Genomic DNA, 26,158 nt, shown 5'->3' on the forward strand with positions numbered 1-26,158 from the left:
TACAGATGCTCTGTACTGCAATAAAAGAGTTGAGTAGTTATAACAGAGATCACATGGCTTGCCCAGACTAAATACTATCTGACCCCTTACAAAGTTTGCCAGTCCCTGTTCTGTATCTCAGATGGAAAACTAAGCCTTTTCTACCTGGGAGTCTTTGCACATCCTGATCGAACTGCCCAGGATGACCTTCACTCATTTTTCCATGACTGCTTTCTTTATCACTCAGGTCTCAGCTTCAGTGTCAACTCCTCAGTGTGATTCCTGTCCAACCAGTCTGGAATGGCCCTTTCAACTACCCTAGTCACTTACCTATTATGGGCGGAGGGGAAAAAAAAAAGGTTATTTTTTTCCCTAAGATTCCCAGGGCCTTGTGCATGCTAGGCAAGTGTTCTACCACTGACTGAGCCTGGTACTTATAAAATGTACATTTAGAATTAGCCAGTTGGATTTAGTTTAGATGATTCCAGTTTTGTTGGCAATATTTCAAATATCCTAACCAGGAGCCAGCTGAACATATTTCTTTTTCCATCAGGCCTAATCTGGGTATTGATCTTGGTTGGTAATATCAATGTCATAAAACTTTTTCATAGGCTGATTAATCTGGTGCTGTTGGCCTTGATACACACACAAGCATGTTATCATCTTCCATCTTCTTCATGGCAGACTCAGTGGTTAGAGGAACTTAATAACAGCATAGTGTCTGAGCTTGCCTGGGGTATCTGGGCTGCCTCTGGAGCCAGAATGTCACAGATAACATATGCCTTTCAGCACTACGTTCTTGGTCTTCAAAGCATTTGCTTTGGATTTGGCTTTGGCAAGGGCAGGAGGAGCTTCCTTCTTCACTTTTGGTGCCATCTTGGTAAAAAGGGTTCAATACCATGGTACAGACTATTAATTACATACTAGTTTCATTCTCTCTCTCATTAGAATATAAGCTTTAGGAGAGATCTTAATTTGCTCACCCAATCATCATTTTAATCAGCATAATAAGCTTAGCACCAAAATAATGCCCAGCATTGTTTTTGAATGAGAATGAAAAAATATCTGCTAAACAGATGAGGTCAAGGCCAGGGAAACTATGCCAGTTCAAAGGAGATTTCAAAGGTCAGTTCCAACATAGCAGGCTTACTTACAACACTGGCCTGACCTCATCATAAAAGGCCAGAGGAAGATTAATCATTATTCCTAGCTCTATTATGGGGAAAACAACCCTACTGAGAGCATATTCTCCTGAATGTGGGTCCAACTTGCCCTTATTAGGTAAGGACAACACTGGGAAAACCAAGCAAGGTCAGATGAAGGGACTAACAAAAAAAAGTTCTCAACTTTATTATGGTTAAGAATTTTATTATCAAAATTATTACATCTCTTGTGAAAGTTCAAATGTTACAGCAAGGTGTAAACACTCCACTTGAGAAAGAAGTGAAACTTCTTCCCTTCCAAGAGTTCCCCCCACCCCCCGCCCCCACCCCCCCTAGAGGTCTGGTCTTGACAGCACCCTGCCCACACAGAGTGGCTGGGGTCTCTGCACGTGCCAGGCAGGGTGAGGGCCGCCTGCCCGCTGGCCTCTCCCCTTGGTTAATAGCCAAGGGGAGAATGCAAACCCCAGCCCAAATGGAGAGACATTTACATACGTTTTATATAATATACAAAGAAACCGGCATCCCAGGCAACATGATTTCCACTCCCAACTCTCTCCCAGACTGATGGGTTTGTGGGGGAAACAACAAAAAGAAAAGTACTCTGCTTAAGTTTCAGCATTGGAAAAAAAAAAAAAAAAAATCTCCCCTCATTTGAGCAAACACCTGATTTCAAATTTTGAAAAGTGAAATTTTGTAACAGTCACACACAAAGAGAGAAGACTGTGCATATGATAGTTGTAGGACAGGATAGAAAAGAAAGGGATGCAAGAGGCTGGTTAAAAAAAGGAGAAAACAAATTAGAGGAAAGGAGGGAGACTCACAGTATTATCTTGTCCAAAAGAAAAGAAGTAAGGTCCACTGCAGCACCAGGGATCACACCTGTCATATATTCACTACCCCTACCATGGTTATAACTGAATACAAAATTAGATAAATAAAAACACGCCGGATATTACAGTAAACAAGTGAAAGAAATAAGCTGGCAACCGTATGGAATTTTAAAAGATTGTGTACCCCACCTGGGCTGGCTCCAGGGCTCCTCCAGGGGTGTACAACAGGCACAATGCACTGATGGGGAGAAGCCAGTCTGCTCTCGTCTCATCCAGAACAGTGTTAGGGGTGTGGGTGGCTTGCTAACTCCCTCACCTGCCCACTCTCAAATAAGCATCCCCCAAAGAAACGTGGGGCAAGCCCACACACAATCACAGTCCTGTCGGTGCCACTCCACAAACCTATCTTCCCATTCTTACCCTGCAAGTCACAAGTGCATGCTCCCCAATCATGGAGGCGATCCTGCTCATGGGATCGTCAACTCCTGATTAGTTGGGAGTAGAAAAAAATAAAATTCAAAGAAATCCCAGACCACTTGGGATCCTTCCTAATCAAATCTATTGCCAAAAGCTGTTAAGTAGCAATGCAATTGGCCCATCTCACTTCTCATTCCACTTCTGTCTACTTACTCCATGGGTTACTAAGCTGTGTAACAGCTTGGGAAGGAGGAATAGAAGATTGTCGGCTCCCAAATAATCAAGAGCTGACCACAAGCTCATCTTCAGAGAGCCAAGCATCCCTCAGTTGGAGCAAGATCCAAGCTTTATTATCCCTGCCTATTTCCTGGTGATTTAAGACAAAGGTAGGGAGTACACCTTGGCCAGATATCTGCTTTTGGAATGGTTGTCTTAGGGATAACATTTACATACCTACCTTTATTCTTAAGTGCATAAAACCCTAACACTATTCAGATGGCTTGGGGCTTTGAGATTGGCTCTTTTCACTTTTTTTCCTTTGAAACAAAAACTTTTTTTTTTTTTTTTTTTTTTTATTATTTTAAAAAGATGTCCTCACTGCACAAGTGACTACAGGCTACAGGCAAGGATGGGAGACAGAGGCTTCAACACAACTCATTGCACTTAGAACCGTTACTAACCAAAACACCATTTGCTTGTCAACAATGTACCCTTAACAGCAGGGAGAAACTTCTTTATAGTCTCTGCTTCAGACAAGATTTACATCTTTCTCCAAGGCCAGAGGCCAGTTGGGACCACAAGTCTTGTTTCTTGTCGACCAGACCCAATCCTCTGGCATCTTGTACCCCCCTCCTCCAGCAATATGCTCGGCCCAGGATCCAGAGGCAGCTGGAAGGAAGCAGCTATGGGCTTGTTCAGTTCTGTTTGCCCATGTCCAGAAGCCCTAGGAAAGTCCTGTCTGAGTCTTGACTCCTGACCCTTGCAGTGGCTGGAGTCGGTACTGGTGCACACTCCCACTCCCACGGTGTGGGTAGTGCTGTGAATTGGAAACCGCAGATACCCTGGAGGCCTGGTAGGCAGCGGACTGCCCAGCACTGGGCAGACTGATAGTCCGTAAGTCTGATGGCAATGACGACCTAGAGTTCTGAGGAAAGGAGGTGGAACTCAGAGTTCCTGTGCTGGACTGAGAAACCGAGTCTGAGGTTGGTGAGTCTGAGGGGCCCTGTGGGGTAGGGCTAGCAGCACTAGAAGGACAGCTCCTCCTGGGAAGATTGCTGCCAGTGCTGTTTCCAGAATGTGGCTGGCTGCTATAATACCCTGGTGTCCCTGTAAATGGGGCCAACGAGTCTGTGGACACAGGGTGGGCGGGGCTGGGATAGGATGCAGAAGAGAGGGATGATTCAGAAGAACCGTGAGAAGGGGGGTTTCCAGGTCTCAGTGCAGTAGTTCGATAACTGTATCCTGGAGATTGGGTGGGATGTCCTCTAAAGGGAGAGGAACTCTGTTGAAGGAGACTTTGTGATTCTGTCCGTGGACTATCACACTGCAGGAGCTAGAAAGAGTTTGGAGGAAAGCATAAGGAAGTGAACAAGTCTCTTCAATGGCTTATGATCTTCACATTTATAACTTTATTTATTTATTTATTTTTTGATACTAAAGGCAGCCAACTCATTGTCTCTGATCACCTTATTTACTTTTGTTGTATGATTTATACTTGAGGGAAGGCAGACGACAACTTACTTCCAAGCCTGCTGAGACAATGCCAACACCAGCATCTCCTGTACAGGATGGCTTGGATCACAAAACATTCAGAAATGAGAATATATTCTTCTACCCAGAGATCAGCACTTTCTCAACTTACCTGGTAGCTGTATCTGGAAGGGCTGTAAACAGTTGCTCCTTTAGAGAGCGCTGAGCTCAATGTCTCTGAGCCTTCTCCATCCGCAGGGTCTAGAAGGTATTATAAAATCAACTTGGCTTCTCAGAGCAAGAGAGAAAACAGCCAAATCACCAATGCCATCACCAACCCATGCTGCTCTCTATGACAAACTGAGTGAGTGCAGCATGCCAGAAGGGCAAAAGGAGTGGTTAATTATGGGCTATGTTTTAAATGCCTGATCTGATTCCCGTCTCCTTCCTTCTCTTCATCCTTCATCGAGGTGGAGCTCCAGGAATTTGGAGAGATGAGAGTTACAGAAAGGTATCCCTTGGGAAAAAAGAGCAGACAGAGAGCAAGCAATGCTAGACCTTACAAAATGATGTAGGCCCAAAGAGCAAGACTGAGCTGGAGCCTAGCAAATAGCAGAACCCAAGTGTGCCAGAAACTGACTCACCTCACCCTAGCATTTGGCATAAACGGTGAAGAGCCTGGCTTATGTGTCCCTCAACCTGATTGACAGAAGGCGGTCATAGACTCACCTGAATCTTTCTCAGTGATGTTACTCTCCCATGTGGGAGAGGGTTCTCCCTTTTGGGCCACCCTCACACTGCTTCGGAGGACCTTAGGGATGCTCCCTCCTTCTCGAAGTCTTTCTACTGACGTGGGAACCATCCTGCAAAGGTGAGAGGGACAAGTTTAAGCCAGAAGACTTATGAGTCAAAGAGTCTAAAACAAATGAAGCTCTCACATAGGCTGTACAATATATTCTCTCAAAAGAAAAATCACTTTTAAGGATGAAGAAATAAAGGGAAAAAATGAGTTAAAGATACCAACTTTTTAAGTCCCCATTTTGAAATGCTAAATTTTCTCCTCTATGAAATTATGCACCTGACTGCGAAGTAGCAGTTTAATAAAGGGTTTCTTAATGAACATAATCATTTGAGCCATGTTTTTTCTTTCTTAGACTCAGTTTAAGATGTCTCTGTTTCATTCTCTATTTTATTCTTTGATACTCAGATCTTGTCACCAGTATTATTTACCTTTTTCTCCCGTTTTCCCATATTAGGGATTGAATTCTGGTGCTGCACCACTGAGCTACATCCCAGCACCATCCTTTTAATTTTTTATTTTGAAATAGGATCTCACTAAGTTGTTCAGGCTAGCCTTGAACTCCTGCTTTAGACTCCCAAGCAGCCAGATTTGTTAAGTGTTTGTCACCACACCCAACTTATTTCCTTTTCTAGTAGTCTCCCCTAAACCAGATAAGTTCTTTTAGAATGTTTTGTTGTTCTGAATATGCAGTTGCATGGAACAGAAATATCTGTTGCTAATTCAAATGGAACTTGGCTGGACTCCTGACTTACCTTTTACGTGAACTGAGAAAATAGGAGAGGCAGTGTTAATGCCCAAACAAAATAGTTTATGGGCATCCATAGCTGTATGTTGTCTAAGAGTGCTACTCTATAGATTTGCTGGTAATTCTTTGCTTTTGTATGGCTAGAAATGTAGCTTATACTATTAAATCAGCTGAGGAGGACAGATAGCACTCTTAGACAGCTGTGCTATTAGATAAAGTGCTCCCAAATACTTAATATCAAATTGGGAATGATCCTAGGAGGGTATACTTCCCTCCTGAATTTAACTATAAAGCATCAAATATAAACTTACCACCTACTACTGATATTTTCTTGAGGTCTGCAGTGAGATGAAGTGCCTCTGGAATCCGATGGGCTTACTGCCTCCAAATGGGACATTGAGGAATGAGATGGGGAGAATTTTTTATGAGGGGATGACGGGGTTCGGGCTGAGGATCCCTGCACACCATGGGCACCAGTGTCAGAAACAGAGTTACTGTTGCTCTGCCCAGCTCCTGCAGACTTGCTTTTGCTCTGTGCAGAGTCTCCTCCCCCACCAGCAGAATTCTCCTTGGCTTCTTGTTTCCGTTTACGGTACTCCAGCAGGGATACCTAGAAAGAAAAAAAAAAAAAGAAAAAAATAGTACATTAGCTGGATATCATTAGTGGAGTACTAGCAACAGGGAAAGAAGATGGAACCCCAACAAACCATTGGTCAAGCCGTGCAAACAAAGCAGGTACCAAACATGACAACTTTTTCTAGGTGTGATAGTTCTGAGCAGTTACAAATTTGAGACAGAAATCAGTAAATGGAAGAGAACAGTCTAGGAGATGCCATTTTTGAATAACAGTATTCACCAAGCAGACTGCAACCCTTTTCAACAAAACAAAAACACATCACAGAAGTGTGTTATAGTTATTTGCATCTATGGGACTACTTAGAAAAGCTTGTATAATTACAGAAAGTCTCCCCAGGTTGATTTTTTTTTTTTTTTGGGTGCTAGGAGTTGAATCCAGAACCTCGCACATACCAGATAAACACTCTAGTGAGCTACATTTCCAGTCTTTTATTTTTTATCTTGAGACAGGGTCTTGCTAAGTTGCTGAGGCTGGCCTGGAACTTGTGATCCTCTGGCTTCAATCTACAGGGTTCACTTAGGATTACAGGCCTGTGCCACATCAGCTGCTTAGCCCTTTTTAAATACTAGTTTGAGGCAGGGTCTTGCTAAGTTGCCCAGGATAGCCTCAAATTTGGGATTCTCCTGCCTCAGATTCTAAAGTAGGTGGTATTATAGGTATGTGCTTCCCAGGACTCTGGCCTTCCAGGAGATTTTGATGGCTATTGTTCATTGACTACAAATGAAAGGAGTTAGGTGTTCTATGTTCTAGCCAATGTTCTGAGGTTTTAAATATGCTCTTATTTTTCAAGACATAGAGATTTAGTATTATTTGTCTTATACATAGACACTAAAATAAAAAGAGAAGAAATTACCAGTTTATAATTTAGCCAAGTTACCTCTAGAAAACCTATACCTACCTGGAAACTTCCCCAGTGCCCCCATGACCTGCCTCACTCATTCTTTCTTTCTTAAAAAACAAAACAAAACAAAAAAACTATCTATCTATCTATCTATCTCCTTTATTTTATGTATTTATCTTTATGTGGTGCTGAGGATTGAACATTGAACCCAAGGCCTCAAACATGCCAGGCAAGCACTGTACCAGTGAGTCACAACCCCAGCCCACTCATTATTTCTTGATTGCCACAATAGACCCTATTTCCTGCCTCCCTGGCACATGCCTCTTTGCTGATGCACCACACCTGCTTATGTCGCATGCTATACAATGTCTTGCTAATTCCTGAATAAACTGTAAGTTGTATGAGGGCAGAGACCAAGTTTATTTGGCAGTTAAAAACAAATCCTCCCTACAAACAACAACAAAAAAACCGAACCAACCAACCAAACAAAAAACCTCCAAACTGCACAAAAACTTGGTATACTTCACTTGCCCAATACATTTTCAGAAGTGATTCTGAATAATATTTTCAATCACCTTTGTGCATAATAAATAAATGAAACTAGAAATTCATGTTATTTTTGTTTCTGGTAGTCAGCACTATTCATGCCAGTCTTTGAAACCCATTACTCTCTTAGTCAAAATTACCTGCTTGAATTTCCTACTCCTTCTATCCCCTAAGGGTTCTCATTTTTCTGTCCAACTGTAAAAATATTGACAGTAAAGATAATTATTTACATGCATTTCTATACATGATCTTGGAAAGAAGCCAGTAATAATAAATTCTGGTAATGCATTATCACTGTAATAAAAATACAAGAAGCCACTAAGTTTTCAACAAGCTTGTTTTTTTTGCCACACAGAAAATTCGGCACCATTAGCCCTGAACAATAAATGCAAATCACTGTGTAAACCACAAAGTACTCCCATGCATTTTCAAATGCCCATAGTTGAGAACCACTGATACAAAAAGTACACTTTAGGTTTTGTGATTTCTAGAACAGGTATTATGTATAATAAGCTCTCCTGGCCCTGCTAATCTCATTACCTTTCTTTAGGTGCTCTTACTTTTTACCTGACACTGTAACCACATTCAACTTTTTGTACCACAATGCACCCCTGCTGCTGACCTAGTGAAGTGTCACAGATTTACTTGCTCTGCTCATTCTACTACAATATCTTCACCCTCATTTGTTGGCTACCTGACTCTTGCTTCCTGTTTGAGATTTTACCAAAGCAATAACTGCAATTTCTCACTCTACCTCTATCCCTTAAACAGGCTACCACCTTTCAGACTAGGCCAAGTTCCTCAGCTATCGTGCTCTTACCACATGTGAATAATTCCTTTGGAGCATCTATCTCACTATTAATGTAATTATCTCTAAAGCTCACTCTCACTTTCTATAAGCAATTAGGGGAGAATCTAGGTAATATAGCAAGGTGGAAATATAAGCATGCAATCTGGAATTAGACAGTGTCCTGATTTTTCCATTTACTATGAGTGACCATGGGCTAGTTTTTCAAATTGCCTTAGTTTCTTTATCTGCAAAATGGGAAATCACCTATCTCACAGGACATGGTTAGGATAAAATGAATGTAAACTGCTTATCACAGTGTCAAAAACCTGGGAAGTGCTGAATAATTTAAGTTTTTTCCTTTTCACTGTGTTAGCCTTTCAACTGTCTAGCAAATATATGGCACATAACAGATATTTAAATTTGTTGGATATTTATTATTATATTTCGTGCTGGGGCTGGAACCTGGGTCCTCATGCACGTCAGCCAAGTGCTCTATCACCAAACTACATCACCAGCCCTGAATATTTACAATACTCACCAAAATATACTAAACTGACTTTCACTAGGCATGATAGAGACTAGGTCTTACTTATATGAGAAGCCTGAGCACCTAGAACTTGGTAAATATCCACTGAATTATTCGATTAATGGTCTTGGGGAGTGGGGAGCTCTGTAACATAAAAGACTTACCTTTTTCCTTTGTGGTGGGTTCTGGGGGGCAGATGGGACCCCTTCACAGGTCCTTTCACCACCAGGTGACAGGGATCCACGAGAAAGGTCTTTCATAAAGCCATGTTCATATCTGCTGGGGAACCCTTCCGCTGGGGAACAATATCCCCCATCCAAATGTAAAGGCTTCCTATCCCCTACTAGGGGAGACCCTCTATATAATCCATCTGCTCGAGGCATAGCATTCAAAGGGGAGTAGGCATACATCAAATTGAACTCTGTCCGAAATGCCTGGTCTGAGTTTCTCAGGAGGGTCTGATGTCCATCTCCACTTCTGCTTGGGAAGCCAGTCTCTGAGGTGGGCCCAATGGAGGGATGAGGAGCCAGGTCAGGATGACCTGAGTTGAGCAGGGAAGGTCTGTCAGCACAGTTGTTAGTGTTGGAATCAAGGTATCCTACTTTTGTCAAATCCAGGTCTTTTCGGTGACAGAGCTGAAAGAATAAAAATCAACGGAGACATAGGGCAGGGGAGAAAGGAAAAAGTCAAAGGGTAGAAAGGGAGGTGAGAGGGGCAAAGGTGAACAAGGAAAGAAAAGAGGGATGGAAGTAGAGGAGAGAAAGCCATTAACATTGGTGAAAGTTCCACAAAGCAATAGATACAGGCCAGATTACTAAAGAATCCTGGCCTTTCCCAAAATGCTTTAAAGTCTTTCTGGATGAGAATACTGGGAAAGTTAGAATTAGGTAACTGGCCAAATGTGTCTATTTTGCCTGCTTAGCCTTTCATCAGGTTTGCTGAGTCATTGTGCACTATACTATAAGGGACTGGTGGTATAATTTGGAATATACCTGAGCCCCATGCAAACTACAGAGGTACCTTAAGATTAACTGGCTTTTGGTGTTATTAATTTTTACTATTGATGGAAGGTGGGTGTAGGGAAAAAGGTGGAGAAAAGTAGAAGGTAGACAGAAAGGCAAGTATTTAAGCTACTGGTTCAGTAAAGGAGAATGGCATTAAAGACATCAACCAACCAGTTCTTCATTCACTTTCACTATTAAATAAGTGTTTCTCATCTCATACAACTTCTTGACCACTCAATTCTTTCTTTATCCTCTAATGTATGCCAAACATATCACAAGACCACTGATGCTCAACATTGCAGAGCATGTGAAATGCTGAAATGTACCCAAAATAAACTTCACCTTCAATTTGGTTATCATTAGCTCTAACACCAAGATTTACCACCACTAGGCCAACTGTAGCTTAACTGTCTACAAGCATGGTATCAAAACCCCAAATGCCACACCATGTCAGTCTCCAAATTATATTAACTTAGAATTTTTAACAACCAGCTGAGGAGAAAGTGAGTGAGCTGTACTTTCCTAACAAGATAGTTTAAATACCTGCTACATTAGTGGAACACAACCCTTTTCCAGTTTCATACTGATTTTATAAAATCTGACAGATGCAGAGTTTGGCTAACTCTCATGGACTTTAGCCCTAATTTTTAAATTGGAAGTGAGTGGGGTTAAAGTTTCAGTAGATTCTGAAAGGTTATAAGACTTCCTCTTTAAGAGGAAAAAGTTTCCATGTAGACTCATGGGGTTAATTAAGCCAAACCTTACAATAAAAACTCTAGCACTAAAATCTGATTTTGGCATTTCCATAGCATTAAGGTTTCTGAAAAACACACTCAACTGATATTCTAAGAGATACCACTTGTACAGCAAACTATATCCCAACCACTGCAGAATGAAAGGAGGCCTATGACACAGAAGCCATGGACTCAGTTTCCTTACACACCCATTAAGAAGCTACAGAAAAGATTTAAGAAAGCTGTGAGACAGAATAACTTTCCTAAGGAAGCTTCTTTAATCTATCAACCACAGCCCCAAACGTCTGGTTACATAGAGCTGTCAGATTAACCCTGGAACAAGGCATAAGTCACTGTCCAACTCTTCCAATATACACTGCCTAAGAAAATAAATATTAAAAGACAGCTCCTACCAACTTTCCTTATTTGTTAACAAAGAGACCTTATTTATTAATGACTTTAACAAGGCTCTTATCACATACTCAGCATCCATTAAACTTCTAATTCTGTTCTTCTTTAATAGAATTCTTCATCCACCCCCTCCCCCAAACAACAAAGATCAACCCCATCACATACACATAGCTGCTTAAATTTTCCTCCATCTACATGAACAATCCTGTGTAGTCACAGTCACACAGGAAGAAAGATTCATTCAACTTGCTGTGACTGATCGGCCGCCCTCCAGCCCATCTCCCCATTCACTCAGACCCCCAGCCCTCCCCATACACTCAGGAACACACTCATGCACACTCACTCTCAGCCTCCAAGTGTGATTGAGATGGTGTGATAACTACCTCGGGTGACAGGGACTCGGGCCTATGCGCAGGGGAACTCTCAGGGGAGGATATGTTCTAGAGGAGGGAAAAGCATCTTGTTATTCATCTACTCCAAGTCAAGAAGCAAAACAAAACAAACAAAAAATAAAGCAAGCATAGATGTTAGCCACAACTTGGGGAGGAGGGGAGGTGTTGGATAAGAATGCACCGGGGAAATTGTTTAACTGCAGAATTCATCTAAATGGATAGAATGACTTATTAAAATGCTTCCTGGGGTCTTCGAAAGCATTTAAGGAAAAACTGGTTAGAATGTTTCATGCTGTAAGTAAACACCTCAAGCATACTATCAGGAAAGAGGTGAAATTTTATAGGGTTATATATTTTTTTGTATCAGAAGAAAGTTTAGCAACTTTTAGTACTTGTTATTGAAGGCATCCTACTCCCTATTCCTTTTTAGAGGAACCTTGTTCATACACCCACATCCCTTCTCATCATCCCATTCCTTCATTGTCTTATATGTCTCAGGCCACCATGGTTATCCAGGGGGAACATCTTAGCATACTGGGGACTAACAAGAACTGGTCAGTTTCTCTTGAATGAGAGCCCAAGGAAGTGTGAGTGATGAAATCCCTAACTTACAAGCTGGATTTGGCTCTTGGCACAATCTAATTGGACCGGAGCACTTCTAAACAATATTATCTTGGTTAGCATCCATTTTACTTCAGGGAACATAGCAAAAAAAGAAAAAAACATGTATGTTCACCTAGAATCTACACAGGGTAGTACTCTCACCTGAGGCAGCACTTGCCCAACAATAGAGACTAGGCAGTGGGCTCATGATAGGTAGATGTAAATGACATGTAAAGAAAGTAATGGTGCCGACTGTGACAAGGATTCAGAATGCAAGGGCTGAGGTGAGAAAAGGATTTCCCAACATTGTGGACTCTGGACAAGTGTGGCTCTGGTGGCTGACCTATGCTCTAGTGGGTAGGATTAATGATGCTGTTTTCAGCAAAGCAGGCTTTTAGCTGTGAATTTTATTCAGTGGAGGGTGGCTAGTATCTGTGTGGAGTATGGATCTGAGAGCAGAATAGAAGGGAAGGGTTATTCTAGTGAAAACGAGAGGTGCCTTCCCAATGTTACTTTAATTTCTCTTTCTAGATGCTGTCCCCCACACCGGCCCACTACCTCAGCACTGGAGTTTCCTCACTTATCTCCTGAATATTCTTCCCTTTTCAAAAATATTTTCCCCCAAAGTAAGCTGTTTTTTTACTTGAATATACATAGAGTGTGGCCATTAGTATCGTAATAAGGATGGGTCAGGGAGGTAAAGTTTTTCTTTTTTCTTTTGAATATTTATTTTTCAGTTATAGATGGACACAGTATCTTTATTTTATATTTATGTAGTGCTGAGGATCGAACCCAGTGCCTCACGCAAGCTAGGCGAGCGCTCTACCTCTGAGCCACAATTCCAGCCCCTTCTTCTTCTTCTTCTCCTCCTTTTTTTTTTAATGAGAAAGGCTAAATTTCCTTAATTAAATCACAAGTTTACAACAGTGAAACCTTGCACTGGAATTTCTGCTATTTAATATTTTCTTTCCTTCCTGGTATTCTGCTTCATTAAAATGATTTTTGAGTTTTTAAATTTTTTAAATAAATAAAAACCCCTTTCGTTTGTATAGTGTTTCACAATTATTCAAAACAATATAAGGAATACAGAATGCACTGACTGCTTGTTTTGGAGGAAAACTTACTTTCTGATTTCTGTAATATCACTTATAATAATATAATTTGCCTTGATAAAACATGCTATTATATTCATATAATCTAATGGCCTCCAGAGAGAATTTTCTCTCATGATATATATATATATATTTTTTAAGTTATAGATGAACATAATGCCTTTGTTTATTTTTAAGGGGTGCTGAGGATTTAAACCTAGTGCTTCACATGTGCTAGGTAAGCACTGTACCACTGAGTTATAACCCAAGCCCTTCTCATGATATCTTATTATAAAATTCAAATTGCTTAATGAAAAGTCAACTGTAAGTACATAAAATAAAATAAAGAAGTTTTGAATTTGCTGCCTTAATATTCCCTAACAAGAATACCATAAGGAATTTGAAAAAGAGTAATTTTTCTAGAAAGGTCAAACACAACCAGGAGGTTTATTTATTTATTTATTTTTTTAAATCTTTATTTTCTAGTTGTAGTTGGACACAATACCTTTATTTCACTTGTTTATTTTTGTATGTGGTGCTGAGGATAGAACCCAGGGTCTCGCACCTGTAAGGCGAGCACTCCACCACTGAGCCACAACCCCAGCTCCAGGAAGTTTTGTTCCAAAAGTAAGATATTATGATCTAAAGTAAGGTACAGAACAAAGCTGTGCTTTCAATGTTATTTTCTCCTTCTGAGTATACACAAAAATTCCAGCTTTTTTACTCTTTAGTTTCTCAAAAAGGCTGAATAGGGAGGGTGGGATTGGTTAGAACATTTAATGATCAAAACAACCTCTAGAGAAGTGAAAGCTAAGTACGTTTAGTGGTCAGAAAAAAGTTTTCTGAGAAGAAATAGTGTCCATTTAAGGTAATTACAGAAGAAAGCAACATGCAAAATAGGAGTTAAAAAACAAAAACAAAAAACAAAAACGCATGGACTCTATTCAAACCTGCCACCCAAACTTGAATACTAAAATGATTCAGAATTACATTTTGAAACAGCTGAGGTATAGATTTCTAACTTAATCCAAAGAAGTGAATGTAACAAATTTGACTTTTATAAATGCATGTTGCTAGTCTTGTGTCCATTTTTCATTCCTAATGCATTGAAACAAGAAGGGAAAGTAACCTGGAGTGGAAAAAAACAAAAACAAAAAGACAATCGCCATAAGCCATTCTCCAATGCTTTCTAAATCTGCTCACTGAGGCTCCAATGAAAATACCAAACAACCTGGCAAAGACACCTCACCCATTTACATGGAGACACAACCCATCAGTACAATCTAAGCTCTCAGGCTGCTGCTACTAATGGTTACTACAGGCACCTAGAAGCCTCTTTTGACCAAAGTATACAGTAAAGATGTAAAAAAGATCCAGCATGCTAATACCTAAAGTTAAGGAGACTGAGGAACTGCATGCCAAAGAGAAATGAATGTGATCTGTGGTAGCACTCTTCCTATTCTGAGAAGCACAGGGGCTGCCAAGATGAGAAGCTACCAGGTTAACAGGCCACACTGACCCTGAGATTTTCCATTCTCTTGGTGAGATGGGGAAGGAAGACAGTAAAGAAACATTTGAAATGACATTATATTTGAAATGAAGAGGTACAAATGATGATTTTTCATATCTAGTACACCCCCAAAACCAAACCCAAATCACCTCGAACTGCAGAGGAGTGTTGCAGCGACTAGCAGTAGTAAGAGACGTGATTGGCGAGAACATGAGGCTGTATCCATTTCGACACTCCTCTTCTCCTGGGTGAGTCTGGCCAGGTGCGGTCAGTTGGGGGCTCTTTGAGCCTGAACTGGAAGGGGGTGGTGTGACCGGAGACAGAGGCCGAAGTAACTTGGTAACATTCTGCTCCATCAGATAGCGAGACTTCCATTTCTTTAATGGGCTCAACAAGTCTGTGAAATACAAAGCTCGCATGAGAGATGAACTGTAGCTTAATGGGAAGCTCTGTAGTCAAGCTATTAATCTCTGCCCTATAATGACTTGTATCTCTTTTGCCTCATCTCATTAAATTAACTCCTGCAATCAAACAAAAAACCCAGAGAAACTCTTAATTATAACTGCACTGAAAATAAGTCTTAAAGCACTCTCTCAGAGAAATTCAAATTACTCTGACAGTTCTTTCCTTTTGAAGACACTTAGGTCTGTTATATTGCCCCTGCTGTGCTGCCCACCATCCTGCTGCCTTAGCCTTCTAAGGAGCTGGGATTACAGATGTGGGCCACCACACCCAGCTCTGAATCTGACAATTCACATGACTGATACACAGAACTAATTTACTGTATCAGAACAAAAGAGAAATTCTTCCTATCACACCAAGCTTCCAAAAATTTTAAATCTGTGTTACTTTGTTAAAATCACCCTCTACTTAACTGCCACATCACCAACTAAAATTATTGGCATGCCAAATTGCATATGCCGTTTACCTTTTCTTATGTACTTGTGCCCCCTTTCAATGGTTCTATAACATTTTGAAAAGAAAAGGCATACATAGTTCCTTGATATGGATCTAATCTCTAGTGAAAAGTGTGTATTGATTTTTATAAATATTTATCTCAATCATTAAAAAAAAAATCTAGATGTTACTCCTTTTCTCATTTGGCTAACCCCATTTTCTATACTTCTTCAGTCTACTTAAAAAGCAAATTACTACACTACATATGTCAATGACCTTTCAGGACAAAGCAGCCTACTTACTGGAAAATACATACTCCTAATTCTATTCATTGATTGATTTAACAATGGCCATGAATTTACTTAACACCTCCTATATGCAAATCACTGATGCATAATGACACAGGTGGTGGGGGGGAGAGATAGTCAACACATATTCTATTTTCAAGAGCTCAAAAATTTGTAAGAGAAGCCGGGTGTGGTGGCGCATGCCTGTAATCCCAGCAGCTCCAGAGGCCGAGGCAGGAGGATTTTGAGTTCAAGGCCAGCCTCAGCAACTCAGCGAGACTGTAGGAGAAAGCACATATAAAACATGCTTGATACGTTTGATGATATTGCTATGTGTTAAAAACAATAGTTAAAGTCAAGTGTGACAGTGTGTGCCTGTATCCTAGCTACTTGGGAGACGGAGAAAAATAATTGCTTGAACCTAGGAGTTCAAGTCTAGCCTGGGCAAGTGTTGTGTGTGATTTTTACATACTAGGCACTGTTCTATGTGAAATATCTGACTTAGTATTAACAAATCTATAAATCCAGTAGTATTGTCACCCCACGTTAAACAGGAGGACATTGCTGCATGTACAGAGATACAAGGTAATCTAGCTCCTATCTTCATTTTATTATTTATTTATTTTTTTTTGGGTGGTGCTGGGGATTGAACCCAGGGCCTTGTGCATGCGAGGCAAGCACTCTACCAACTGAGCTATATCCCCAGCCCTCCTGTCTACACTTTAATCACTATGTTGAATTACATCTGCAAAGCTTAGTGAAAGGAGTGAACCTATCCAGGATTTCAGGTAAAAGTTTTGGGTCAGCAGTTAATGATTAGAATAAAACTGGTAACTGGGAAACTATTTGGAGTTAAGAGGTGTAAGGCACCGATTAGGGTAACCTATTTAAATGCAGAGAGAAGAATAAATGCAAAAATATTGGAGATGTTTATATTCTTTCTGGTATCTCAAAAATTTTTTTTAATTTTCCTATGCTGGAAGTATATTCATGCTTTCCTTTTTTTTCTCCTAGATACTAAGTTTTCTCTCCTCTTTGATAAAAAGACCTCTGTTCTGTTAGGTCCAACACTGATAATTATTAAAGTCAAGTAAGTGAAGTGATAAAGTTCATTGTAGAAAAACTAGAAAATCTGGGTAAAAACTATTGCCTGCGAATCAGTCTACAGGAGACTCATTTAACATATTTACTGAGTACTTATGACATTCTAATGCAAAAAATAGACCTGACATATCCCCTTATGAAGTTTATAGGCCAGCAGTCTTTGATTACTCACTTTCCCCTCCCTTTTTATTTCATTTTATTTTGTTGCACAATAGTTGTTACCCCCTACCCCTTTTGTGGTGCTGGGGATTGAACCTGGAATCTTGTGTGTGCAAGGCAAGCATTCTACCAACTGAGTTATATCCCTAGCCCAGTTGTTAAACTTCACTCAAGTACTTCTCAGGATTATTATATATGTAGGCTGAGATTGTGGCTCGGCGGTAGAGTATTTGCCTGGTATGTGTGAAGCACTGGGTTAGATCCTAGGCATCACATAAAAATAAATTAAAAAAAAAAAAAGAATGAAAAAATCTTTATTTTGTATTGTGTCCACCTATAACTAAATTTTTAAATATATATATATATATAAAACATTATATATGTAAAAATACACACAAAAATTGAAATCATACTCACAAATTAATGTACTGCATTAAAACCTTCTTTCTTAACATGGTCTTAATGACTCCTGTCTTATTCACACTGCTTAATAATTACTTTTACTCAGAAATACATGGTAAAAACCTTGCTATGAAAATAAATAAGTCTGTAATTCAGTTTTTTAAGGACTGCATGGCATTAATATTACCAAAATTTTATCAGCTTAAGTACCTTTCATTTTTTTGCTATTATAAATATACTTCAATAAACAAAAATTTTACTCCTACATATTTTCTGCACTTGTTTCATTGTTTTTTTCTTTCTTTTTATTATGACAAATGGCTACATGCAGGATTTTTAAACCAAAAGAATGTTCACATGTTTACTAAAATTGTATTTATTCTCTTTTAAAATATATTTTTTAGTTGTTGGGAGACCTTTATTTTATTTGTTTATATGTGGTACTGGAGAGTTGAATCTAGTGCCTCAAACATGCTTAGTCACAACGCTGGCGCCTAAAATTGTATTTATTCTTGTGAAAACTGCTTGCTCATGCACCTAAGCCTGCATTTCATTGGTCTTTTTCTTGACGTTACAGGCTCTCTAAATAATGATACTGATCCTTTGAAAAAAATGTTTCAAATGCAGTTTCTTGATTTGCTGCCTGCTTTTAAATTTTATTTAAATATTGTCTTTGCTATGTAATGTTTTATGTTTTTACTTAGTTAAATGCATGAATCATTCATTTCTTTGATTTTCTGCCTCTGATAATCAGGAATATGTGTCTGACACCCCACCCCAAGACTATAAAAATACCAGTGGGTTCTCTCTTTATCTCCAGGTACAACTGTTTAACTTTCATTCAGGTTTATTTTCTAGTGTACTCTCTTTTTAACTACTGTGGACAGAATATGCTTCTCTAGTACTTTTTTTTTTTTTTTTTAGTTAATTCTCCTGGGATTTCTAGGCAGATGATCATATTACTTGTATATGACAACAACTCATGCACCCTTTCTTTATCAGTACTTTTACCTGTTATTCTTTTTATTTTGAGTAGTCTCTTTGGCTAACAGTTCCAGGATATGTTAAATAATAACAGTGGGATAATTTGATAACCTACTTCAGGGCTTAAGTGGTTTTTACAATGGAGTTTATAATTGGCAACTGTTTTTTACATAGATTAAAACCAAGCATGTTATTTTATTATTAAATTTGTAATAGCCAATGTGCTATTACTGTTCCTTCCCTATTTGACCAACAAATGAATTATATTAATAAATTCTCAAGTATTAAACTATGTTTACATTCCTAAGAGAAGTGGTCCCTAGGACACTTGGTCATCGTATAATATTCTTTTAATACAGACTTAAGGTGCTAATTAAGATCACAAATCTAATTTAAAACTGTTACTATACTGTTTTGCTCCCCCCTTTGAGAGAGAGAGAGAGAGAGAGAGAGAGAGAGAGAGAGAGAAAGAGAAATTTTTTTTAATATTTTATTTTTTCGTTTTTGGCGGACACAACATCTTTGTTTGTATGTGGTGCTGAGGATCAAACCCAGGCTACATGCATGCTAGGCGAGCGTGCTACCGCTTGAGCCACATCCCCAGCCCTGCTGTTTTGCTCTTTAAGTTAGTTCTAATGCTACATGATTTAAACTTTTAGAAATTTAAAGTCTTTTTTTTTAAAAATATACTTTTTCAAAGTTGTATATGGGCACAATGCCTTTACTTCATTTATTTTTATGTGGTGCTGAGATCAAATCCAGTGCCTCACATGTGTTAGGCAAGCACTCTACACTGAGGTACAACTCTTGCCTGAGGAATTCAGAATTTTTAATGTAACTAGTATTCATGTTTGACAAGAAAGAATACTCTGTGTAGAGTAACAATTATGGATCTGATACTGTCTTGAGCATTTTATGTGCTATTCAATCTCATATTAGCCCCATAAAGCAAATATCATTATTCTCATTTTACAGATGAAGCTTAGAAACACTTAGTAACAACATATAGTTGGTAAAGGACAGTATTGATTCTCAAATAAAGGTCTATTTGATTCTTTTCACTATATTGATATGTCTCCCTTATTAACATCTCTTTGGTATTTTTTTTTTGAAGTTTCTTTTAGTTGTAGACAGACATAGTACCTTTATTTTATTTATATGTTTTTATGTGATGCTGAGGATCGTACCCAGTGCCTCACACATGTAAGGCGAATGCTCTACCAACTGAGCTACAACCCCAGCCTCTCTTTGGTATTCTTGAAAATAACAACAACAACAAAAACCTCTAACAAATATTTCCTCAGTATTTATACTAACTTTTAGCAATATAAGTCACTCAGGGGCGTCTAACCATTGAGCCACAACCCCAGTCCTTTTTTTGGATTTTATTTAGAGACAGTTGCTTATGGCTTTGTTCAATTGATGAAGCTGGCTTTGAACTTGCAATCCTCTTGCTTCAGCCTCCCAAGCCCCTGGGATTATAGGCATGCACCACCATACTTGGCCTAGTGCTTAATTTATAAATTTTTCCTTATGTTTGTTAATTAAGTGAATCCTCCCACTGTTTGCTACAGACATTTTTTGAGCAAAAGTTCAAAAAATGCATTGATAACTAACAGTCTAATTCCCCACTAAATAGGGCATGTAGAAACATACACTTTCTAGTTTTCAAGGCACTTTTCCTTTAAGTCTCTGCTAAGTCAGGACATGAAGTGCGGTATAATCTCCTTTTCTAATCTTACTCACACACCTACATATTACACAGCAGACACACATACACACACACACACACACACATAGACCTAGACCATCTCACCTAAATTACTCTAACTAAACTTCAAAAGCTGCCAATAGCTGGGCATGGTGGCACATGCCTGTAATTCCAGAGGCTTGGGAGGGTGAGGCAGGAGGATTGTGAATTCAAAGCCAGCCTCCCCAAAAGTGAAGTGCTAAGTAACTCAGTAAGATCCTCTCTCTAAATAAAACTAGAGATGGGGATGTGGCTCAATGGCTGAGTGCCCTTGAGTTCAATCCTTGGTACCCACCCCCTGAAAAAAACCTGCCAGTAAATTGATAATACTGATGGACATCTGCCAATGATTTCTTTATATTAATATTATTTATGTTACACATGGATTAGTTCATAACTTATAAGGTATAATCCAATCTATGGAGAGAAGAATAAACTAAGTCAATAATTTAAAAGGTGGTGGCCCAGTTTTTCAACCCTAAATTAAAAAATCCAAATAAAAGCATATATATATATATATATATATATATTTTTTTTTTTTTGGGTAGTTGTGGGGGTGATGGGGTACTCAGAATTGAATCCATAAATGTTTTACCATTGAGGTACAACCCCAGTCCTTTTAAAATTTATTTTGTGACAGCATTTTGCTAAGTTGCTGTGGCTGGTCTCAAATTTTTGATCCTTCTGCCTCGGCCTCTTGAGCTGCTGGGATTACAGGAGCATACCACTGTGCTCAGCTAAAAAAAGCAGACTTTTAATATAAAGCAAATGTTACTAGTAAAAGTTTATTTAACTGAATTCAAGTTTATAAATATAAAAAATATTTTTATGAAAATATGAAATATTATCTTGTGAGCTATAGCTTTATATAAGTTTGAAAATCTAATTCACTGAAATACACCCCGGACCTGAAATATTTTTTCAGTTGACATGAACAGGAGAAATTTTGTTAAAAAGACTGTACTAAATAAGTTAACATGTCACCACAAGTTAATATACGAATGCTTTCAAAGAGAATCCCTTCAAGAGTCACTGTGAAAACCAGTGGTGGAATTTTCATAGCCATATTGTTCAAAAACTCATAAGGAGCTTAAGTTGAATTTAAAGCCATGTCTTCTCAAATATTTTATACTAATTATACAAGTTCACTTGAAAACAACCAATTAATAACAATTCCTTATATTTATTTCATTAATCCTCTGCCCCTCAACCATGCCCCCAACTCAAACACTTACATTTTTTTCCCTGAATATTAGTATTTCACTTTCTTGCCTTCCCCCCTTATAAATATGAATATATATTCCTAAACTTACTACTTTAAATGTATCTAACCTTTTTTATAACCATTTCTGCTGTTATCTGTATACTGTCTAGTTCCTTCTTTGTCGTCCTTGGAAAACTGATCCCTGACTTGAGATCTCTCTCTTCCTCTGTAAAGACAGATGTAAAGTAACTATTTAGAGAACATGCTATTTCTTTTTTTATATCAGAGTACGAATTCTGAAATTTTTAATGTGGACCTCAAATAATGATTGATCATGTATTTAGAAAGGTTTTAGATACATACCTGCATTGTCTTTGCAGATACTAGAATTACTATTCTCATTACTTTGGTATAGTTGCTGCGTTCTAGTCTCTTGGGGTACAGGTGTTTGAGTCATCCCTTCTTCCAAGGCTTGCTTTATCCAGCGCTATAAGGGGGGAAAATCAGAGAATTATCAATAACACCTTAAAACTTTTCAGTACTTATTTTAAACACACTAAACTAGGTCATTTTACATCAAGTGCTGGGAGAGGCAATCCAACACATTCATCCAATAACATGTCAAATCTCAATCTCCAAAATAAGTTTTGTATTTCACTGTATTAGAATACTACCCGATCAATTCCTCTACCAGAAGAAATTAAGGGGGAAAAAAAAAATACAAGTAAAAACTCCAACTATCATACTGCTTAAGACGGGGTAAATGGGAAGAAATAAGAAAGAAATCTTAACATTTATTTAAGAGACTGGTCAGGTCATACAGAACAAAACTAACACAGAAATATGTGCCTAAAAAGAAGATAAAGTTTATTCTCTTATGAGTTGTCTGCTCTATGCTGGGACATCTGAAGAGATAAAAGATTCACAGGAGGACTTTGGATGAGAATAAATAGCTCTTTATTACATACCAAAAGACTTACTCAGAAGTGGAATAACCTATGAACTTCCCCCAATCAACTAGTTTGGTTAAATTATGCAGGAATAATGCAAATCACCAGAAAAAAAATCAAAAGTCAAAAAGAAGACCTCTCTAATAAGTTACTTTCTTTGGTAGTGAATATTGGAATCTAAATTGATGAGAAATAAATTTAGGTCAGACTGTAAGCCTACAAAAATTAGGATAGTAAGAATTTATATCCTGTGGAAGAGAGAACATATATTACCAATAATGTATCTCTTAAGATACATAGTTGTAGGTTCCTCATTGTTCTGTGGTTCCCCTTCCCTGACAGAAGACAGATTGAGTTTTGACAAACATCATTTTCTAAGTTAGACTCTGCCTCAAATGCGAAGAGAAAAGGTGAATAAGTTTCACACCTTTAAAGAACATGTATTACAGATAAGCAAATATTCTCTCCACCAGAGAGAACAATTCTGATAGATTTTCCCTTTAGAAACTTATGATGTAAATGTCACTGTGGACTGCCAAATGAAAACAAAAATAAAATTGTGAACATGAGGAGATGGGAGTGAATCAATATATAGAGGAGACAGGAGTGAATGAATATATAAGAGACTCAAGGATCATCTGAATTTCATTAATATTCTAGGATATGACCAGGTCACTGAAAAGACAAGACCCAAAACTCCCTTACATACAGAATACCTTTAGAGCTGAAAAGAGATCTTAAAGTCATCCTGTCTAAAGCATTCATTTAGCAGAGGAGAAAATTTTACTTGGGAAGACGTGAGTGAAAAATCCTTTGTCTTAGATACCCTTAGTACAAGTTTTTTTTTTTTTTTTCTTTTTCTCAGAGAAGATGACAGCAGTCATTTGGTGGTTCCTGAGTTTTCCTCTAGAAGTTAATTTTTATAGCGTCAAGTAGATGTACCCACAAAAAAATTTTACATTATGGATCTGATGACCACAAAAATGAAACATAAAAGAAAAACAGGGGTATTCTAGGAATAAGATGCTACCACAGTTGATAAGGTTAAACATAGCAAATACGATCAAACCTATTCTCTTCCTTGGCCTGTTTAAGATTCTTTTTTTTTTTTTTTAATTTTTGTTTGTAGTTGTAGATGGACAGAATGTCTTTCTTTTATTTGTTTATTTTTATGTGATGCTGAGGATCAAATCCAGTGCCTCACCCATGCTAGGCAAGTGCTCAGCTGCTGAGCTACAGCCCCAGTCCCTGCCCCTATTGAAGATTCTTATAGTATTTCAGGACAAGTATAAAAAAGAAACATGAAAACACTTCTTTGAATCTAACAAGCTCCAATCACCCCTATTAATTTTAGAACACCCCCCCCCCGACCAACTTCTATTTGGTTACTAAAGAACATTTCTCCTTTCTCTGAAACTATATTAAGGAGAAAAGTTTGAGGATCAAACCTAGTGCCTCACCCATGCTAGGTAAGTGCTCTACCACTGAGCTACAACTCCAGCCTGAAAAAATGTTTTTTTTTTTTTTTTTTTGAAAAGTCAAAGATAGATGAGAAAGGGTAGCATTATTATGGGGAAAGAAGAAGGAAGTAACAGGTTTTGGAATCCCAATACCTGAGTTGAAACACGGCTGTGCCAATAAACAAGATGCTTTAATTTTGGGCAAGTTTTTTTGAGCCAAAAGTTCTGAATCTAAACTGTGCCCAATAATACCAAACCCCACAGGGTTGTCATGAAGGGTAAGTGAGAAAACATACACAAATTTTCAGTATTTTTTCAATGAAATTTCAACACATACTTAATGACACACATATTAATAATCCTTCAGAATATACAATAAAATACCAATGTACAAGTAAAGTATTTCATTAGTCTGGTAGGTTTTTAAGAAATGGAGGAGACTAAATGATTTTATAGAAAACGATAAAATGTATAAAATGACTAAAGATTTGCTGGTCATCTATTTATTTATTTATTTATTTTTAGAGATAGAGAACTTTTTAATATTTATTTATTTTAGTTTTCGGCAGACACAACATCTTTGTTTGTATGTGGAGCTAAGGATCAAACCCGGGCCGCACGCATGCCAGGCGAGCATGCTACCGCTTCAGCCACATCCCTAGCCCTTTGTTGGTCATTTATAAATGCTTCTTTTCTAAAGTACTGTTTAAGTGAAATCTAAAAAATAATAAAATCATAAGATATCTTCTTTTAGGAACTATGGCTCAATTTAATTTAGACACTCCAGGGATATCAATAAATGTTCTGACAAATACTCTATCTGGGTACAAATATATATAGATCAGACTTTTATTTGTCTCATACTATTTTTAACTTATGAGGCCTACATTCTTTAACCAGATATTAAACAGTGAGCCTATTAAGAATATGCATTGTTATAACTAATCCCATGGAAGGTAGTTTTTTTTTTTCATTTATTCATTTAACTTATATTCTGAGGGATTTTCAAAATTTATTATGGTTTGGTTTAATCATGGAAATGTTCTTAGGTCTTGAACTAGATGTGTCCTTTCTAACCAATCTAAAAATAACTCTTCTCCATTCCTACCTAGGATAAAGATGACTTCAATTTCTAGCTAAAAGATTCAATTTTGTTTATTCTGCCCACAAAAAAGCTGCATATTTTGTAACATAGATTTGTTTATAATAAATATTAAACCAGTGATTTAATCTTAACTAATCTAGATATAAACAATTTAAGACCCCAATGCTATGATAATTCAATGTACAGTCTAATGTCTCCCTAAAGACTGATCACGACACATACAAAGTGCTTAAGTATAGCCTGTATAAAATGAGACTAAGGATGAAGGCTGAGACTGTAGCTGAGTGGTCCAGCACTTGCCTAGCATGCACAAGGCCCTGTTTTCAATCCCTAACACCACAAAAACCAAACAACCAACTGGCTGGCCAGCCAACCCACACATCCACCCACTCTCCAAAATAAAAGAGGCTCAAGAACGAAGATAGATGCATACAGATGCATTTAGAGAATATAATATGGATTTGAGTTAAATGGAATTTTTTTTTTCTCTTCTGTCAATGGAGATAGAAAGATGAGCTTTCAGATTTAAGTCTTAAATCACAACCAGGTCAAAAGGGCTCAAAGAAATGGATTTTCTACTGAATGTGAAGTCACAATTTTAAACACACATTTTCAGTCTTTAAAGGCTTCTGCTACTTGGAAAAGTAAGAGTTTAATTTGTCTTTGAGCACAATAAGACTGTATCCTAGAATCATAATTATCAAGAGGCATTTCAAGAAGCTAGTTCATATTATTTACAACAAAGTCTTTATGCCAACCCCTCTTAAAGACCAAAGGAAGAGCGTTTACCAACTAGCTTGAAAGAATCTTTTAGCAGCCAACATCCTTAGAAATCTAGTACCATGTCCAGCCAAACACAGAACAAGAAAGTTATTTTAAATATATTAAGCCATCTCTCAACTTGCTCCTCATTTAAAGACTATATCTACCCCATTTCTAATTTTAAACACTCCTTACAAATATATTTATGATTTTGAGCTGTTAAATCTTATTGAGCAATGCTAAAAACAGGAGAAGGATCAGTTTTCAGTTTTGTATCTCACACTAGAGCTAGCAGCATTCTAATTCTTACAGAAGTATAATCATAATGCTTTTTACATGGCAAACCATTTTTCTTCTCCTCAAATAATCACTAAGACCCAAGAT

At 38.1% G+C, this 26,158-nt stretch overlaps 1 protein-coding gene and 1 non-coding gene across 16 annotated transcripts in view; both read right to left on the reverse strand.

The window, feature by feature from the left end:
• Positions 1-1,481: 1,481 nt before the first annotated feature.
• The window catches only part of Setd5 (SET domain containing 5), a 74,824-nt gene continuing 50,147 nt past the window's right edge, over positions 1,482-26,158 (reverse strand). For 13 of the 15 annotated variants that reach the window (XM_076841192.1, XM_076841190.1, XM_076841189.1 and 10 more), the window contains 7 exons: positions 21,861-21,984; positions 14,860-15,107; positions 9,130-9,600; positions 5,937-6,235; positions 4,808-4,941; positions 4,251-4,339; positions 1,482-3,941 (listed from right to left, as the gene is read on the reverse strand). In XM_076841192.1, coding sequence (XP_076697307.1) covers positions 3,333-3,941; positions 4,251-4,339; positions 4,808-4,941; positions 5,937-6,235; positions 9,130-9,600; positions 14,860-15,107; positions 21,861-21,984 — 1,974 coding nt within the window. In that variant the 3' untranslated portion in view covers positions 1,482-3,332. Of the gene's footprint in view, positions 3,942-4,074; positions 4,340-4,807; positions 4,942-5,936; positions 6,236-9,129; positions 9,601-14,859; positions 15,108-21,860; positions 21,985-26,158 lie in introns of all 15 variants that reach the window. The other 2 variants (XR_013089504.1, XR_013089503.1) reach the window with 2 other exon arrangements.
• Positions 16,525-16,598, reverse strand: Trnaa-cgc (transfer RNA alanine (anticodon CGC)). Its single transcript has one exon. It is a non-coding gene; the product is annotated as a tRNA-Ala (tRNA).

This window comes from Callospermophilus lateralis, chromosome 20 (assembly GCF_048772815.1).
Source record: "Callospermophilus lateralis isolate mCalLat2 chromosome 20, mCalLat2.hap1, whole genome shotgun sequence".
NCBI classification, from domain to species: Eukaryota; Metazoa; Chordata; class Mammalia; order Rodentia; family Sciuridae; genus Callospermophilus; species Callospermophilus lateralis.